Below are 19,681 nucleotides of genomic sequence, written 5' to 3' on the forward strand. Positions count from 1 at the left end.
CATATCACATCAGTGCCCAGTTTTACATGTATTTTCCCTTAATGTGTGGAAGAACACATCTGACTGGGAATCACTCAGTTCGTTCTGTCCTCGATTTCCACTTACAAAGTATGTATATCACATCTCGGGTTTCCCAAGGCCCATTTGCTGCCAGTTCCTCAAAGTAGAGGGTCTGTGACTTTCAGGTAGACTAGTTTTATAGTTTCGGGGGTGGGGCTGCCCTGTAGAGGAGCTCTCAGGAGTGACCACCCTGGTGGGTGGAGGCCAGGATGGAGTTTGAGCACTGTGGGAAGAGAAGAGTATGGATTTGTGTTGGAGTTTAGAACAAAAGAGAAGATTACTGCAGTGGAGAAGGCATTTCATGTGATGGTGGGCATGGTTTATGGAAGAAAGGCAGTCAGGGCTCTTCAGTGCTGTCCCTGGGTGAGATTGGAGAGAGCATCCTTCATTTAGGTGCTGCTCAGGTTGGCGCTCCTGCATTTAGGAAGAGACTCCCAGGGTGGGCTGGCAGGGAGCAGGACATCTTTGACATGTTCTTCCTTCCATGGAGCTCAATTATCTCTCTTGGTGCGGAGATCACTCTGCCTTCCAGAAGCCGTCTTTGTGTATGCACAGGGAGGGAGACCCCTATGGTACTCAAAGTCCTAGCAACAAGAACTTGCAAGTTTTCTTTGCATGGAAAAATAAATTTAATACAAGACTAAAAATAAGTCGATTTGGATTTTTTGTGCATATTCGATGTCTTCATGTAGTCAAACATAAAACAGCAATCTCGCTGACAAGAAAAACCATCGCTGAATAGACCGACAGCCGTTTGGGGCCATTTCTTCCCCGAAACCGAGAAGATTCGGTGACCTTGCCTAAAGAGAAGGTGTACAGTTGTTAACATCCCAAAGTCTTGTAAGCTAAAAAAAAAAAGAATTCACAGGGTTCTTTCGTTCCTTCTTCAGAGAGTTATTTTTTTAACCGAAGGTAAAATATAGCCGGGGCTGCCAGGTGGCTCGGTGGGCAGAGCAGCAGGGTTTGAGCTCGGGCGCGGCCCCAGCTTGATTCCTGTGACTGGATGCCGGACCGGTCACTGACCCCCGAGTAAAGCGGTCCGGCGCAGCGGGCCGTGGCTGCCCAAGCACGCTCCCTCCGCAGCCTCCTGTTCCCGGGACCACCCGGCTCCAGGAGCCACGCTTCCTGCGCCCCCTCCCCACGGAGGGGCTCCTTGGGCCCCGGCCCTGGAGTCAGGAGGACCTGGGTTCCAACCCGGCCGCAGACACTTCATCCCCTAGCGGTGTGGCCCTGGGCAAGACACTTAAGCCCGTTTGCCTTGCCAAAACCTAAAAAACCCCAACAGAATGGCTTCTCCGAGCTCCAGTCCAGTCTGCTCAGGAGCAGCATGGGGACCTAAACGGGGCGGGAAACTGAGACCCCGGCCCACAATGCCCCGCGGCCTCCCCGTGGGTGGGGCCTGAGCCCGCCTCCTCGCCACGTGACCTTCCCGCTTCCTCCAGAGGCTCCGCCCACCAGCTCCAATCCCTATCGCGTGTTGTCCCTCCCCATCCGGGCTCCCGGCGGAGGGGCGGGCACGTCTCCCCGGGCCCCGCCCCCACGACGCCCCAGAGCCACGGGCTGCTTCCGAGCAGGGCTGTTGGGGGGGGGAGCCGCCAGGGGGCGGAGCTCAGGCGGGGTTGGAGATGGGATTGGGGAGGAGCTTGCGGAGGAGGAAACACTGCGGTGTGGGTATCCGCGCACGTGATGTAGGGCGCGGCTTAGGACCGAGCGGCATTCTGGGGTTTGGAGTCTTGGCTCCGGCTGTGACTCGGGGCCTGCTCCGGGCGGTGCTTCCGCGACCGGGAAGCCCCCGGAGGGCCTGGTCGGAAGCCGGAAGCCGGAAGCCGGAAGTCCGAGCCGAGGCCCCGCCCCCCTCGTGCTCGGGGCTCTGCCCTCCCCTGTCCCCGGCTCCTGTGCTTGCAGCCCCAGGTGCGTCTGAGCCGGAGCGCCCCCCACCCCGTGTGCCCGGCTCTGCCCCCCACCCTGGGGGAAGGAGCCTGCCCGTGCAGCCCGGGAGGCCCGAGGCCCGGCCCGGTGCCGGGCCCCAGAGGGAGGCCCCGGCCCCGCGGTGGGTGGCGCGGAGGGAAAGAAAGGAGGATCTCCCCGGGCCGGGCAGCCTCGTGAGCATCAGAAACACAACTAAGGCCTTGAAAGGCTCAGGGGTCCGGAGGAGCTGAGTTCAAATCTGCACTCAGTCACCCAATAATTACCGGCCGCGTGGCCTTGGGCAAGTCACTTCACCCCACTGCCGTGGAAAAAGCAGAACCCCCCCCCCCCCCCAGGTGTGAGCGCTGTTAGTGAAGTCTTTGGTTGCTGTCCCCTTCTGAGTCCACGAAGTATGGGCGAAGCGGGACCCAGAGGTGGGGAAAGCCCCAGGCCCAGAGGAAGGGACTGAACACCGTGGAGTCACTTGCTTCCTTTGCTGCCCCGCGGGGAGCCCGGCCTCGGAGGGAATGGCCCCCGGGAGCCCCCGGCCCGCAGCCCAGGTGAGTGCCCCCGCCCCGCCCAGGCCCGGGGGACCAGCCCGTTTGGATAGACGGGGGATGGCCCAGGAAGCTCCGCAATGCCCCCATGGATGGTTTCTTTACCAGACATATTCTTGAAATGAAACCCAGGAGTCCGCACCCTGCACTGCTCTCTCCTGTGGTTGAAGCTGATTCGTGGGCCCCTTGGGGTCTTGGGCACCGAGTCCCCACTCCCCAAATTGATACCCTCTCTGTTTGGTTTTAAATTCTCCCTTATTACAACTAGCTTTCATGCCCAAACCTGTATTTCCTAGGGCTCTTGCTCTCTTAGTGCCTGCCTGATGGTCGCTGGGTTTCTCTCAATCTGTTACACACACGGATACAAAGACTCTCACACTCACTCCCTCACACCCTCATGTTTCTCCTTTTTTATTTTTTCTTTCACCAAGCTCTACTTGTACCTATTGAGGGTCCGATAGAACCCTTCACAGGCAGAGCCCAGAAGACAAAACCAGCCCTTGTCCTCCGTGGTTTTGGCCTCAAAACAGAAATTGTACTCTGGATGTTGCTCATGTCTTTGTGTCTCAAGTCATACAAGCCTTCTCCTGTCTCTCTTTTATGATTTTTTAAAAAAAATATAACTTTTTTTCTAATTATGTGTTGAAACTATTTTTAAACATTTATTTTAAGTTTTGGGTTCTATAGTCTAATATATGTGCAATCATCCAAAAACATCCATGTCAGTCATTTTGTTCATGTGTCTGCTTTCTCTTCATTTCTTATAGCATAATAACATTCCTTCATAATCCCATATCACAGATTTTTCGGCCATTCCCCAATTGCTGGATCTTCTCATTTCCCATTTCTTAGCCACCACAAAAAGAGCTTCTCTCAGAGTCATCTTAAAACAATATTCCTTTTACTATAGCCAGTGTTCTCTTGATTAAGTCAGATCTCATCTCTTCATGCAACACAGCTTCATTCCATCACACTTCATACGCTGCAATTCCTTCAATCCTTCTCCAGTAGGTCTTTGCCACCAGAAAGAGCTTCTACAAATTTTAGCACATTAAAGTATTTTTTTATCTTAAATTATCTTTGGGTGGATAGGTGGGACAACAGGCCTTGGATTCAGGAGGATGGGAGTCCAGCCTCAGAAACTTGAGACTTTCTAGTTCTCTGTCCTTGGGCAAATCACTTAACCTTGATTGCCTGGCATCCTGGGCCATTCCAGTCATCTTGATTCATATGTGGCCACTGGACCCAGATGGCTCTGCAGGAGAAAATGAGGCTAGTGCCTTAGCACTGCACTGCCTTACTTCAATTGAATTTACATGCTTGTCATGGTATCACCTCCCTGATGGCATGCATTTCTTCGAGAACAAAGGATAAACATAATCATCAATCCTCTTTGGAAATAGAATTGGTGGTAGGATCTTTGGGTCAAAGGAAAAGGTAGATTAAGAACTGTTAGCCATAATTCCAGGTTACTTTTGAAAATGGTAGGATCATTTTACAATTCTACTGACAATGAATTAGTTCCTAATTTTTCCACATTCTCTCCAACTTATTCAACCTTTCCCATTCTATTGTAGTCAGTCTGTTGGTGTAAAATGATATCTTAAGCTTACTATAATTTGCCTTTCTCTAATCATTAATGATTTAAATGTATTTTAATTGATTCTTGTTTGTCCTTCCTTCTTGAAGAATACCATAATATCAGGGAGGTGATGCTATAACAAGCACAGGAATTGGATTTGAGTGATAGGGGACTTTGTTAAGTCACCAGTTAAGTCACTTTGTTAAGTCTTCTGCAGTCATCTGGGTCCACTGGCCATATATGAATCAGAATGGCTGGAGATGATCCTAGATTTGTGGAAGTTAGGATTAAGTGAATTGTGCAAGGTCATACATCTAGTAAGCATCAAGTGTCTGAGTCCAGATTCAAACTCCCATACTCTTGACTCCATAGTTGGTACTCTATCCACTCACTGTGCCACCTTATTGTCCCCTTGCCACTCTCCTAATGTTAATCTGTATTCTATTCTAAATGTCTTATGCCCATCATATCCCTTTGTTTATTCTCCTCTTTTGAAGTTCAGAAGATTCCCAAAGATCCTCAGATGTATACATTGTTCTTCATCCCAAATGAGAGTAAAAATTCAATATTATCACCTCTCCATCCCCACTTGCTTTTTCTGTGTTAATTTCTTCCTTTCATGCTGTATTTTTATGAGAACGTCTCTTTAAATTTTTTCCTAATGTGTATTGGTTTTGAGAATTACCTCATCATATACAACTTAGCCACCATCTTTCTTTCAAACTACCATAGTGATAATAACACTTTTTTTAGTTTTTCAAGGCAATAGGGTTAAGTGACTTGCTGAAGGCCACACAGCTAGGCCAGATTTGAACTCAGGTACTCCTGATTCCAGGGTCTGTGCTTTATCCACCACATCTAGCTGTACCATGATAGCACTTTTAAAAACACTATTGCTAATAAGAATAACTAATAATTACTCAAATTAGCAACATTTTCTTCTATCATAAGTAAACATTTTAACATTAATCAGTGCCTTATAATAAGTCTTCAATGATTTCCTGATATTTCTTCTAGATTTTTTTTAATCAAGTTTTCCATTGAGCTATTTTCCTTGAATGTCTTTTAGTTCATGAGATGTACAATTATTTTCCCATTCAGTATTATACTCATCTTTGCTGGATGAATTATTCTTGGAGGTATCCCTAACTCCTTCATTGAAATATAATATTCTGAAACCTGGGATTTTTAACTATGGAAGCTGCTACATCTTGCCCTCATTATTCTTCCATATTAATTCAGTTTTTTCTTTTCTTTTCTAATTCTTCAAATTTTTTTTTCACCTAGGAATTTTGAAATTATTCTGACATTCCTGTAAATTTGATTTCTAGAAGCTTTTTCATGTAGCGATCAGTCTATTCTTTATTTCTTGGTCTAGAACTTTATGGCAATTTTCCTTTATTATTTCTTGTAATACTGTACCCAGATTCTTTTTTTTATATATAATAACTTTGGGTCAGTCAAACATTTCATATATAGTCTCTTCTTGATCTATTCTCCAGATCATTTGTTTTCCTAACGAAATATTTCAGATTGTCTTCTATATTTTTTCCAAGTGTTTTTATATCTTATTGTCTTATAATGTCCTTCAATCCCTATTGTCCAACTCAATTTTTTTTTTTTAGGTTTTTGCAAGGCAAAAGGGATTAAGTGGCTTGCCCAAGGCCACACAGCTAGGTAATTATTAAGTGTCTGAGACCAACTCAAATTTTTATAAAATCATTTACTTCTTTTAATATTTATCTTTTCTTTTATAATTTTTGATTGCTTTTATTTTTTCCAATTTTCCCTTGTTTCTGAATTTATATTCTAAAATTATTCTTTTTCTCTGTACAATTGTTTAAATTTTTTCATCATTTTCTTAGATTTTTAAAAAATTTTTTGTAACTCTCATTCTAATTAATTCCAAGATATCTTTTGGACTGTTGATCTATTTGACATTAGACTTTAGGGAACAAGTGGCCTTTTTGAACTTCACTGTCTTCTTTTGAGTGTGATCCCATGCCTTTTCTGACACCAGTTTATTAAGAAATAGTCAGGGTCTTTTTTTCTTTGCTTTTGCAATTTTTGTCTTTAATTTCTCTCATTTTATTTTTAGCAGCTTAATATTATTATCATCAAGTTTTCATCTTGAATTGTGGGTAATGTTGCCCTCCTCAAGTGCTTCTCACTATTGTTTTTTTTTTTTTTTTTTTTTTTAGTAACTGCACAATTCTTTATTTACTAGCAAAACAATCCTAATTACATCAATGCTTGGAAATAAAACTGTTTGCAAGTAGTCAGTCACTGAAATAACAGACCACAGAAAGGAAGAGAAGAAAAAGCAAGAAAGTTTGGTTGGAGAGTTTGCTCATTGAACTGAGCTGGTGCATTCATAACAGCTAATTCCACATGAAGATGGAATTTCTTTATTAGGCCTTCTCATAGACCCTGTGGCAAGTCACCATTCATAACACAGTCCACCAATAACTTTCCATTTTCTACTTTCCTTGTTATTGTGCTTTCCTTCCCATCCCATGCCTGGTGCTGGATCAATGCATCATTTTCAAGGGTACAAAGAGTCTGAGTTTTCCTGCCATCAGCTGTGCTTTCTTCAAACTTCTCACCAATTTTAAAAGTGAGTAGTGTGTTTTTTATGGTGCTCTCAGTCTTAATGGTAACTCCATCCCCACTTTCAGAGATTATAACATCTGGTTTGGCCACTCCAGCCATTTTCCTCAGGGCCATTCCCACTCCCAATTCCTTCATGTACTCGTCAAATCCTTTACTTTCCACCAGGCGCCATTTGCCCAACAGCTGCTCGGGAAGGACCATGGTGAACTCAGGAGAGAAGAGGAGGGAAGAAACCCTGAGAAGAGAGCAGACAGTGGTGCTGGGAGGCGAAGGAGAGGCGTGCCTCACTATTGTTTTCTAAGTTCTATCTGGGGGCTCAACCTCAGAGACTCCTCTCTTCCTTTACTCTGGTCATGCTGGACCAAAATCTTCTTACTCCGTGTGGTACTTGCCCTTCCATACCCATAAGTACAGTCAGGGTCATGTCTGGTCAGCACTGCTTGCCATGGCTTCGACACAGCACAGGCTCCTTCAGTCTTCCCCTACTCAGCATCTTCTTTGCTTTAGATGAAAGTTTGTGCCACAAAAGTTGCTGTAATGAAATTTCTTGAGGCCTCCAGTGCTTCCCTCAGGGTCCTGTTTGATGAGTTAGTAAGGTTTCTTTACTTCAGTCAGGCCAAATCTCATCTCCTGCCATCTTCTCTGAGTTCTCTCAAGTTCTCCTCCTAGTACACTGCTTTGTCCATCTAATTTTGCTACTTTGTGTTCATTTCAAGGTGATTTTCTGCTATTTTATGGAGAAAATATGGAAAGTCTGGAAACTTCTGGTTTATATCACCAACTTCCCTGAGCACATCTCCTGTCTGGTTTGATAAGGAAAAAATTTCACATCACCCTCTGTTCTCCTCCACAGATCCAGTTACCATTCACTGAGATAACACAAACTTCCTCCTTGATTCCTCAGGGAGACACTTTCCATTGTAAGACATATTCCAGTTTTATTCCTACTGATCACATAAAATACTTTTCTTAAAATCCTATCAGTCTCTTAATGACTGAGTTTTAGAGTTGACTCTGCCTCTCATACAGGGTATGACCTCTGGACAAATCACTTTCTGTGCTTCAGCTTCTGCCTATAATTGTTGAGAGTTTAACTTTTAAATTCAGAGGAGTCTTTCATTTCTGCATGTGATGACTTTTAATGGTCTAGGTGTTGGTGACATTCAAAGATGTGGCTGTGGACTTCACCCAGGAGGAGTGGAGCCTCCTAGGTCATCCTCAGAAGCAGTTGTACAAGGAGGTCATGCTGGAGAATGCCCAGAACCTAATCTCCGTGGGTAAGGTCATTTCCCTGGTGACACTAAGTCTGCAATCAATGGAAATATATTCATTTTCTACTGTGGAGGGTTTGGAGCATTGATCTAATTTGAGAGAGAAAAGTGCAGGTCACTTTTGTCTAAGAGACTGGGACCTCTCTGCATCGTATGATAGGAATCTGAGGGTCTCCTTTGTTGCTCTTTGTTACTAATTCTAGGTGGCTTCATGTCAAAGATCAAATCATTGTGGCAGCATCTCTGATGTGGAACCAATCTCAGAATTCAGCTTAACCCCTATCTGGACATGAAACCCTTACCCTTTGGGATGAGTCTTGTATTTGGAATATTCTTTTCAACAATTATCTATTTGAAGCTTGAAGGTCCTAGTTGTCCCTAGTTTGACAAATTTGTCCTTAATCTTCCTTATATTGACCTAAAATTCTAGCACAGATGGTTGCAAAGGAAAGGAAGAGAATAAGATTTGCTTTCATTTTCCAGGTTCTATGCCAAGTGCTTTCTTTACCATATTTTATGACCTCATCTATTTGGGGCCGAAAGACTTGTCTTGTAATCATTTTTCAAATATTTTAGCAGCAGTGCCATTGTGGGTCAATCACTGAACCACTGAGTTTCAGTTTCTCCATCTGAAAAATGAGAGAGTTGAATTCCCTGACTCCCTTCCAGTAATTAATCTAGGATCCTAAAATATGTGGACGGGGAATTCTTTTCAAAGTACAAAAAGGGAGGGCAGCTAGGTGGTGCAGTGGATAGAGCACTGGCCTTGGAGTCAGGAGTACCTGAGTTCAAAACTGGCCTCAGACACTTAATAATTACCTAGCTGTGTGGCCTTGGGCAAGTCACTTAACCCCAGTGCCTTGCAAAATCTAAAAAAAAAAATACAAAAAGGGGGGCAGCTAGGTGGTGCAGTGGATAGATTACAGGCCCTGGAGTCAGGAGTGCCTGAGTTCAAATTCGGCCTCAAAGGCATGATGCATAATAATTACCTAGCTGTGTGGCCTTGGGCAAGCCACTTAACCCCATTGCCTTGCCAAAAAGAAAAGTACAAAAAGGGATTAGATTTTCCTCTGTGAAATCTTTTCTATACCTTCTTTAAGTCAACAGACATAAGTGCCAACTCTAATCCAGACCTTGTGCAAAGCACCAAACACAGGATGCGGGAGACTTTCCTTGCTCCCACAGAGCTCATAGTCTGTGAGGGAAGAGGAAAGGCCAAGTCTGTAGGAACTCACTATGTACATGATAAATTGGAACTAGTCAAGAGAGATTAGGTCATAATTTTTTCATTGTCTTTTGTAGGGCAATGGGTTTGAGAGACCTGACCAAGGTCAGAAACTTAGTATCACATGTTTGAGGCTGGATTTGAACTCAGGTGCTCCTGACTACACCTTTTGGCTTCCCCCTAGGAGATATATTTAAGTAGAATTAGTAAAGGCTTATTGTGTAAGATGGTCTGTAGGTGGGGAATCAGGGAAACCAGGAAGTCTAGAAGTGAGACCTGTTGTTCACAGAACAGAAGGGAGGTATATTGGGGGGATGGTATATTGGTGGGGAGAATAGGGTGAAAGAAGATTGGAAGAATAGGAGAAGGTTTGGTGATGTGCTTTAACAGCATTAGGTAGGATTTTATATTTCATCCCTTTGCTGGGAGCTCCTGTTGAGTTGATAGTGAAATGATAAATAGAAAGCTTTGGAAGAAATTTGACAATTGGTTGGAGGAATGATTGGACTGGCAGCATCTGAACCAAAGATCAGGCTCTTGCAGTATTTCAATGGAAAGGTTGACTAGTGTCTGATGTAGTGACAGCATTGAGAGAGAAACAAATATATGTGGAAGAAAGCAGAAAGGATAAATCAGTAAGACTTTGCAAAAGATTAAATTTGTGGGTCAGGAGTCAGAATGTGTGAGAACTGATGGGGAGTATGTATCATTCTATTTCTAAGCCTGGATTATTGGTGGATGCCTTGGGATAATAACATTAAGATTATAAGAAGAGGGGAAGGCTGGCAGGAAAGAACGAGTTTTCTTTTGGATATGGTAGAAGTAATATCAGGAGAGAATACTATCACTCAAATCTTGAGAAGGGAATATAAAGAAAATGGAGTGATTAACAATGCCAAAAGTCTACAGAGATGTCAAGTGTTAGGATTATGTAATGACCACTGAATTTCAGCAATTTTGAGAATATTGATAATTTTTTGAGAAATGTTTTTTCAGTCAAACAATGAAATGGGGAGCTAGGTACAGAAAATTTCTTTTTTTCATTCTTTGACTATAGTAATTACCCAAATTGAATATAAAAGGCAAATGAAGAAAGATTATATCTACTTTCAGAAAAAGAAGTGATAAATAGAAATCATTTTCATAGACATAGAACAGTTGAAGGGATGGAATGACATTATATATACAAGTAAAGGGATTTTCTTTAGCAAATAGAAATCTTTTCTTCTGATATGGAGGTCAAAAAAGGAAAAGAAGCTGTTTGTTTTTTGTGAGATGAGAAGGATGAGATGGCCCTTGAAGAATATTTGGTTGTTTCAGTGGTGGAATGGAGGTAGAAGCAAGCCTTGATGAAGAGTTGGGTGGGAGCAAAATGATTTGGAAATGCCCCTGTAATGTACCTTCTGCCTAAGCCACAATACCACAAAGGAAACTAAAAGACAATTTACTGTCACAGAGTTCAGAATCCATTTAACAGAGAAGAGCTGATACACAGAAAAGAGAATGTTTGTGAATAGAAATTCAGGTAATGCAAGAGAGAAATATGGAAATAAAAGGAATGAGAATTACAATGGCTTAAGAAGAAGAGCAGAACTGGGGAGAAAACAGTCAAAATCAAAGAAAAGGAAAAGCTAGCATCTTCACAGCACTTAGTGTGTAAATATCACATTTTATCCTCATAAAAATCATACAAATTCATGCTAATATAATCATTTTACAGATAGAGAAACTGGGGCAGAAGAGATTCTTTGACTTTCTTAGGGACAGAAGACTAGCAAATTTCTGTTGGGATTGGAACTCAGATTTTCATTATTCAGAGTCCTGCATTCTATCGACAGCATCATCAGCCATATTCTATATTTCAGAGAAAGTATTTTGAAAATGGAATATGAATAGAGAATTGGGCAAAGTCTGACTGAGTAGTGGATATTTTTAAACTTGAAAACTAGTCACAATGAATTGCTTAATTACTATTAAAATAATATTCATTATTCAATTGATTCATAACAAATGGTATACTTGACTAAAGCAGTTGCTGGCTAATGGCAAACATTGCCTTGTCTTTTTTTATAATAATGTTTATGTACAAAACAACCACTCTTTGCACTGTACTACTAGTTCATTATGATTTTTAAAAGAGAAAGTGATGAAAATCCTCATATATATGAGGTGGAAAAGAAAGGTAGAATTGGATATACTAATTCTGAGGGGTGGAAATTCATCTTTTTAAACTCTCAACTACTCAAAATGAATTGCTAATTACTATTAGTATGAATTATTTTTTTATTGTCTTATGACAACCAGCGGACCTGACAAATGTGCTTGCAGGTCACTTGGAACTATTTTTTTTTTTTTTGAAAAAAAATAAGGGGTGGCTAGGTGGCGTAGTGGACAAAGCACCGGCTCTGGAGTCAGGAGTACCTGGGTTCAAATCCGGTCTCAGACACTTAACAATTGGGCAAGCCACTTAACCCCATTTGGCTTACAAAAAAAAAAAAATAAAAAAAATAAAATTTATATGCAAAACAATCTTTAAAAAGATAGACTTTATTTAGATGTAATTTTGTCTTTCTTCTACTAATAAACTGGCTACCCTTTCCATAAAATTCTACTGAATGATTAGTTTCTATTGCCTAGTAATTGCTTTGAGAAGCCACTAGATAGAAGAGTAACATAAACAGAGGATAAATTCAAATTAGAAAACATCTTGAGTCTTTCAGTGAATAGCACTTTAAAGTTTGTTTCCAGAGAACTGACGTTTTCATGATGGCCTCAGCTGTCTGTGCCTAGGGACCATGTATTCAGGGAGCCTGCCATCACTGCTACAAGAATGCAAGCTCAAGTCCACTTGATCTGTTTAGAATAGGTTTGATGAGATGCGATTACAAGGCCAGCTAGAAGTCAGAACTCCTCTGGTGCCGTGATAGTCAGCCACTGAGGGTCTTTGCATACCTGGGACCTTTTGCACATGAATGCCCAACCTTCCTGGACATTGGAAAATAATTTGATACAATTAAGAATGTAAAAGAAGGAGTGCTTAGGTGGTGCAGTGGATAGAGCACTGGAGTCAGGAGTACCTGAGTTCAAATCCTGCCTCAGACCTAGCTGTGTGGCCTTAGGCAAGCCACTTAACCCCATTGCCTTGCAAAAATCTAAAAAAAAAATGTAAAAGAAATTGTTGCACTTAGTCAGAAACTGGAAGTTGGATGTAATCATTATATGATTGTGAAAATGAGTGTCTTCCTTGATCATGATAGTTTGGAATCACTGCAGAAACACGACTGTTAAGATTAAAATATACACACTTGTTATCCCAGAGGGTAAATATCTGTGAGCCCAGTTGGACAAGTCTTTACCCCTTCAGTTGCCATCTACAAGTTTTTAGCTCAAATCCCTTGGACTATTGTCTCAATCCTTCATGGGATATAGGAACCTCTAAATGGGAAGAGATCCAAGAGGACTAACTCTGAAGCATGCAGTGAACTTCCTTATGAAGGACGATTAACATAAATTACTCCATGTGACATATCTTCAGATATAGGAAATTCCATACATTTTAAAATTGTATTTTTTTATTTTATTTTATTTTTTGGGGTTTTTTTTGCGAGGCAAGTGGGGTTAAGTGGGTTGGCCAAGGCCACACAGCTAGGTAATTATTAAGTGTCTGAGACTGGATTTGAACCCAGGTACTCCTGACTCCAAGGCTGGTGCTTTATCCACTATGCCACCTGGCCGCCCCTAAAATTGTATTTTTTCAGAGATTCCAATTTTACTTTAGGGACCAAAGTCAATAAAAAATGTTGTTTTTAAAAAGAGGGACATGATGGTTATTCCATAAAAGTAATGGGTCAGAACACATTTCTTATGCCTCAAGTAAATACTAAAAACAGTGTTGATAATTCTGCATGTGATCTCAGATACTGAAAAAGAAAAAACAAAGTTTAAAAGTGACCACTAGGGAAATTACATAATACTTATGATAGAATCAGTCATTCAGTATTTTGAAATTTTAGTATATGTGTACCAAATGTCGTTGTGTTTATGAAGAAAGGGACAATGAAAGGGCAAAGCAAACACTGAAAGTGGAGATAATTTGTTTAGTATCGTGAACAGAACATGCACTTCCACAGGGCTTGAGTTCTTGTGTAAGCTGCTTGGATGTGGGTCAAGTTAGGAGACCATTCTGAGCTCATGATTCAAATTATGAATGTCATAAGAATGCCAGCCCTGCCTGAATCACCTGTTTATTGTATGTGTGTATGTATGTATGTATGTTTAGTTTCTGTGTTTATTTCTTTCAGAAAAACAAATAAGACTTGATGTGAAGGAGATTCCTGGAAAGCTGAGTCTTTCTGTGAAAGAAACTCACAAGCAAAGAATCATGAATGAAAGTCCCTGTGACTTCACCTGGAGAGAATTCTTTGCTCCTCATGATAGAATCCAAACTAGAGAGAAACCTTATGAATGTAATCAGTGTGGAAAGACTTTTAAATGGAAGCAAAGTCTTACTGCACACAAGAAAAGCCACACTGAAGAGAAACCCAATGAATGTAATCAGTGTGGAAAGGCTTTTACTCAGAGCCACAGTCTTATTGCACATCAGAGAATCCACACTGGAAAGAAACCTTACAAATGTAATCAATGTGTAATGACCTTTAAAAGGAAACACAGTCTTATTACACATATGAGAAGCCATACTGGAGAGAAGCCTTTTGAATGTAGTCAGTGTGGAAAGGCTTTTACTCAGAGCCACAGTCTTACTGCACACCAGAGAATCCACACTGGAGAGAAACCTTACAAATGTTATCAATGTGGAATGGCTTTTAAATGGAAACTCAGTCTTACTACACATAAGAGAAACCATACTGGAGAGAAACCTTTTGAATGTAATCAATGTGGAAAGGCTTTTATTCAGAGGGTTCATCTTACTACACATCAGAAAATCCACACTGGAGAGAAACCTTATGAATGTAATCAATGTGGAAAGGCTTTTAAAAGGAAGCACAGTCTTACTGCACATAAGAGAAGCCACACTGGAGAGAAACCTTTTGAATGTCATCAATGTGGGAAGGCTTTTACTCAGAGCCACAATCTTATTGCACATCAGAGAATCCACACTGGAGAGAAACCTTATGAATGTAATCAATGTGGAAAGGCTTTTACTCAGAGCCACAATCTTACTGCACATCAGAGAAGCCACAGTGGAGAGAAACCTTTTGAATGTAATCAATGTGGGAAGACTTTTACTCAGAGCTACAGTCTTACTGCCCATCAGAAAATCCACACTGGAGAGAAACCTTATGAATGTAATCGATGTGGAAATGCTTTTAAATGGAAGCACAGTCTTACTGCACATCAGAGAATCCACACTGGAGAGAAACCTTATGAATGTAATCAATGTGGAAAGGCTTTTACTCAGAGCCACAGTCTTACTGCACATCAGAGAATCCATACTGGAGAGAAACCTTATGAATGTAATCAATGTGGAAAGGCTTTTACCCAAAGGGCAAATCTTATTGCACATCAGAAAATCCACACTAGAAAGAAATCTTAAGAATGTAATCGATATGGAAAGGCTTTTCCTTAAAGGGATATCAGGACAAATTTTATAGATAAAAAAACAAACAATTACCAGATCTCTGAATTATCTTACACAGAAGCATCACTTCTTCCAATTCTGTCACTTTGACTCTTTAGACTGATTGCATTCGGAGTAGGGTAAAGTAATTTTGATCCAATTACCTTTCATTCTGATGTTTACACTTATTCATCATATCACATCAGTGCCCAGTTTTACATGTATTTTCCCTTAATGTGTAGAAGAACCTATTTGACTGGTAACCACTCAGTCCCTTCTGTCCTGGATTTTCTCTTACAAAGAGTATATAACATCCCAGTTTTCCCTAGAGCCATTTGCTGCTGCTACTGAAAATAGAGGGTCCATTACTTTCAGATAGCCTAGTGATGTAGTTTCTGGGAGGTGGTGATTGCACTGGAGAGGAGGAGCTCTCAGAGATGACCAGCTTGGTGGGTAGAGAGCAGGGTGAAATTTGAATTCTGTGGGAGGAGGCAGGAATTGTGGAGGAGTGTTTAGAGTCATAATTTTAAGGTTTTTTTGAAATATTTTGGAGAGTGCTCCTAGGAAAGGCTGCTCTCATATTGCCATCTTGGCTCCACCCTGTGGAGGATTTTGGAACAAAAGAAGGGATCTCTACAGTGGAGAAGGCATTCCATGAAATTGTGGGCAGGGCTTATGGAGGAAAGGTCATCAGGGTTCTTTAGTGCTCTCCCTGGGTGAGATTGGAGAGAGCATCCTTGAATATTTAGGGGCTGCACACATTGGTGCTCCTGCAGTTAGGAAGAGACTCCCAGAGTGGGCTGCCTGGAACCAGGACATCTTTGATATGTTCTACCTTCCATGGAGTTGTTATCTCTTTCTCTTAGGGCTGAGATCACTCTGCCTTCTAGATGCAATCTTTGTGTATGCAGAGGGAGAACCCTATGTAATCAAAAATCTTATCAAAAATGACTGTTGAAAGTTTTCTTTGTGTGGAAAAATAAATTTAATATAAAAGTAAATAAAAGTAAAAATAAAGTAAATTTGACAATTTTGTTTGTATTCAATCTGTCACAATGTAGACAATACAAAATAGAAATGTAGCTGACAACAAAAACTCAGAAACTTATATGAATCCAATTATAGAACATTTTTCATACAAATAACATCAGAGATAATCAATGGGAAAAATATCACATGCTAATGGGTGGGCTGAGCTAATATAATGAAAAGAATCATTGTTCCTAAATCAAGTGATTTAGTGTTACGCTAATACGACAGACCTAGAAAAATAGTTATGAAATTCATCTGGAGGAATAAAAATTCAAGAATATCATGGGAATTAATGAAAAAAGATGCACAGGGATGTGGTCTAGCTATACCAGTTCCAAAACTATGTTACAAAACAGCAGTCTTCAAAACTGTAGAGCTGAATAAGAAGTAATGTAGTGCCTCAATGGGATATATTCCATACAAATGAAAGAGCAAAGGAATATAGTATTCTACTGTTTAATAAACCCCAAATTCCAGCTTCTGGGATAAGAACTCACTATTTGACTAAACTGCTGGAAAAACTGGAAATAGTCTGGACAAAATTAGGAATAGACCAGATCTCATACGCTATATCAGGATGATGTTGAAATGAGTGTAGAATTTATATAAAAAGGGTGATAGCAATAGTAAATGAGAACAAGTAAGTTTATTAGATTGGAGTATATGAACAAAAAATTATGAAATACAAAGTGAATCATTTTGATTACATTAGATTAAAATATTTTGCATACATAAGACCAATACAGCCAATATTAGATGTAATACAGAAAGCTAGGAAACAATTTTAATGTTTTTCTGATGAAGGACTTATTTCTAAAATAGAGAACTGATTCAAATCTATAAGAATGGAAATCATTTTCCAATTGAAAATGGTTAAAGGTTATGGCCAGGTAGTTTTCAGATGAAAAATTAAAGGTAATCTATAGTCATGAAAAAGTGGTCTAAATCATTGATTAGAAAAATGCAAATTAAAAACTTGGAGGTACCACCTCATACCTATCAGATTGGATAAGATGACAAAATCCAAAATGATTGACATTGGAGAGGATATGGAAAAACTGGCACACTTGTGCTCTTGGTGGAATTGTGAATTGAACCAGTCTTTCTGGAGAGCCATTTGGAACTATGTCCATGAGCCTATAAAACTGGTCATACCCTTTGATCCAGCAATACCACTGATTGGGTTATATCCCAAAGATCGTAAAAATGTGAGAAAATCCCACATGGACAAAAATATAGCAGCTATTTTTGAAATGTTGAAGTATTGGGCGGCTAGGTGGTGTAGTAGATAAAGCACCGGTCCTGGAGTCAGGAGTACCTGGGTTCAAATTCGGTCTCAGACACTAATTATCTAGTTGTGTGGCCTTGAGGAAACCACTTAACCCCATTTGCCTTGCAAAAACCTAAAAAAAAATGTTGAAGTATTGAAATTGAGGGCATTTTCATCAAATGGGGAATGACTGAACAATTTGTGATAGAATACCATTGTTCTGTAGGAAATTGTGAGTAGGCAGACTTGATAAAAGGCTCAAGAGGCTTGTGTGAACTGATGATGAGTAAAATGAGCAAAACCAAAAGAATATTGTGAGATGATCGACTGTGATGGACTGAGTCACTGTCAGCTATACAGTGATCAAGGACAATTTTAAAAGACTTGTGATGGTTAATTCCAACCACATTCAGATATCAAACTGGAGCCTGAATGCAGAACAAAGCATGCTATTTTCACTTTCTAAAACTTGATTTTTTTCTCATGATTTTTTCAGCCCTCTAATTCTGATTCTTCTTTCACCACATGAATAATATAGAATTAGAGGGGAGAGACATGGGATGATGGGAGAAATATGTAGATATATTTTACAAAAAATTGTATGTTGAAAACTCTCAACATAATGAGAAAAAAGTAACAAACACATAATAACTAAAAAAAATCACCTCTTTCCAAGGAACTAGAAAGATTTGGGAATTGAAAACAAGAAAATTCCCTATTTCAAGGAACTCATATCATCAACAAGGAGACAACCTGTAAATTTACGCAAAAGAAATAAAAGAAAATATGAGGGAAGGTACTAGAATGAAGAGAGATTGATTGGAAAAGACTTTTTGTAAAATATGGGATTATAACTGGAATTTGAGGAAAGACAGGAGGAAGAGACAAAGCTTTCTTGAAACCACATGTTGCAAGATGGTCTTCACCTAAATTAAGTCCAGCTTTTGTCCTACTGACAAATTGGAGGGCTGAAGAATGTCTTGTACCTTGAGATGGATGAAATTGATAGCACTGGCCTGCACAAGCTTTAGCAACAGTTAGATCCATGATCCTATCCAAAATCTGGAGTTTCTGTATTTGAGTAAGACTACCACAGAGATTCAAAGACTCCTTGTATGCAGACAATGGCAAGTATGGGTTTACAACAATGACATGACTTCTCTGCTGACCCTGCAAAGTGAGGTGTTGTTTGCCATTGAATTGGTGAGGGACCCAAAGGACCATGAATTCATCCTGCTCACTCCTGACCAGCAATGCCAGACCTCGACAAGAGGTCGAAGACCTTTTTCACGCTACTCACTCCAGACCAGTAGTGCCAGATGTAGACAAGAAGCTGAGGATCTTTATGCCTTTTTTCACTTTTACTGAGGAATTCAGCTGATTGACAAAGTCTTGATCTTCCCCTCAGGGTTGTAAGGGTTTCATGTAGGGTTTGGAAGAGTCTTCTTCTATTTCTGTGGAATCATATTTCCATTCTGTTTTGTTCTCCCTACTGCAACCGTTCAAGTAAAACAACACAGTTTAAATAGTGATATTTGCTGATATGATATACAACATACACAAATTGCAATTATGCCTGCTAAGTATTTTGAGTCACATTCTCCCCTCTCTTCAATTTTATTACTCTTTTGGTTTTGTTTTATTTCATGTTATTTTAGATGTCATTAAATTCTCATCCAATTCTAGTTTTTGTGCTTAAGTTTTTGATTCTCTATTTTAAGATGGTAATGTTCTTTTCATAATTTTTTTGAATTTCTTGTATTGGTCTTACTGAGTTTTCTTTATTTTTTTCCCTTGGTCTTTCTTAATTGATTTTTAAAGTCCTTTATAAGTTCTTTCTCAAATTCCTTTTGGGTTGGGACCATTTATCATTTCTCATTGAATGAGAAAGTGACTATTTTTATTTATATTATCTTCTTCTGATCTTAATCCACATAGCAGTAACCTATCATTTGGTTCTTTTTCCTTTGTGTTCTTATTTTTATTTTATTTTTTATTTATTTAGTTTTTAGAAGCTATTAGTGTATAGAAATTTAGCCCTGAGGAATGGAGATTGATGACCCAAACCTCAGATCCTTCTTCCTGCTCTCTTCTAGCCTCTTCACATCAGGAGATGAGCAGTGCGATCCTTAAAAGTACTGCGCAGTCACCCAGCACCCCTGCTGCTTTCAGTGGGGAAATAGCCCTATGGCCCTGGGCCACCTGTGTGCAGGCTTGTGACTATAGCTCCCAGTGTATCCACATCTGCTGCTTTCTCACTTGTCTTGCCACAAGACTTTGAGGAATGGCAATGTGGTATGTATGGGTAATGTCTTTTGATGTGTGCATAATTTGGATTTAAGTGAGGTAGAGTTGCACAAAGTCATCTTCCTCTCTCTTCCAAAGTCATCATGATCCACAAGGCAAAGACAAAGTCAAGACAACTGGTGTTGACCCTAGATGCAATGAATGATCATGGTTTCTTCAATGGCTAACCAAGCTTTAAACACCCCACAGCACCTGCTTCAGCTGCCTTCATGGCCTTTGGAATGAAGTGTTCTCATCCACCCATTCCAGCAGTGAAAGACTTCGTATGCTTGGGGTAG

At 40.5% G+C, this 19,681-nt stretch overlaps 2 protein-coding genes and 1 pseudogene across 2 annotated transcripts in view; 1 reads left to right on the forward strand and 2 right to left on the reverse strand.

The window, feature by feature from the left end:
• Positions 1–15,816, forward strand: part of LOC141497220 (uncharacterized) — a 29,256-nt gene extending 13,440 nt beyond the window's left edge. Inside the window, 2 exon segments of the mRNA XM_074199868.1 lie at positions 13,700–14,754; positions 14,756–15,816. Coding sequence (XP_074055969.1) covers positions 13,700–14,754; positions 14,756–14,828 — 1,128 coding nt within the window. The 3' untranslated portion in view covers positions 14,829–15,816.
• The window catches only part of LOC141499640 (vomeronasal type-2 receptor 26-like), an 841,716-nt pseudogene that overhangs the window by 162,852 nt on the left and 659,183 nt on the right, over positions 1–19,681 (reverse strand).
• Positions 6,427–7,002, reverse strand: LOC141497196 (fatty acid-binding protein 5-like). The gene is given in 2 exon segments (XM_074199847.1): positions 6,427–6,552; positions 6,554–7,002. Coding segments are annotated over 2 exon segments (402 nt in total). The 5' UTR covers positions 6,922–7,002; the 3' UTR covers positions 6,427–6,518.

This window comes from Macrotis lagotis, chromosome X (assembly GCF_037893015.1).
Source record: "Macrotis lagotis isolate mMagLag1 chromosome X, bilby.v1.9.chrom.fasta, whole genome shotgun sequence".
In the NCBI taxonomy this organism is placed as follows: Eukaryota; Metazoa; Chordata; class Mammalia; order Peramelemorphia; family Peramelidae; genus Macrotis; species Macrotis lagotis.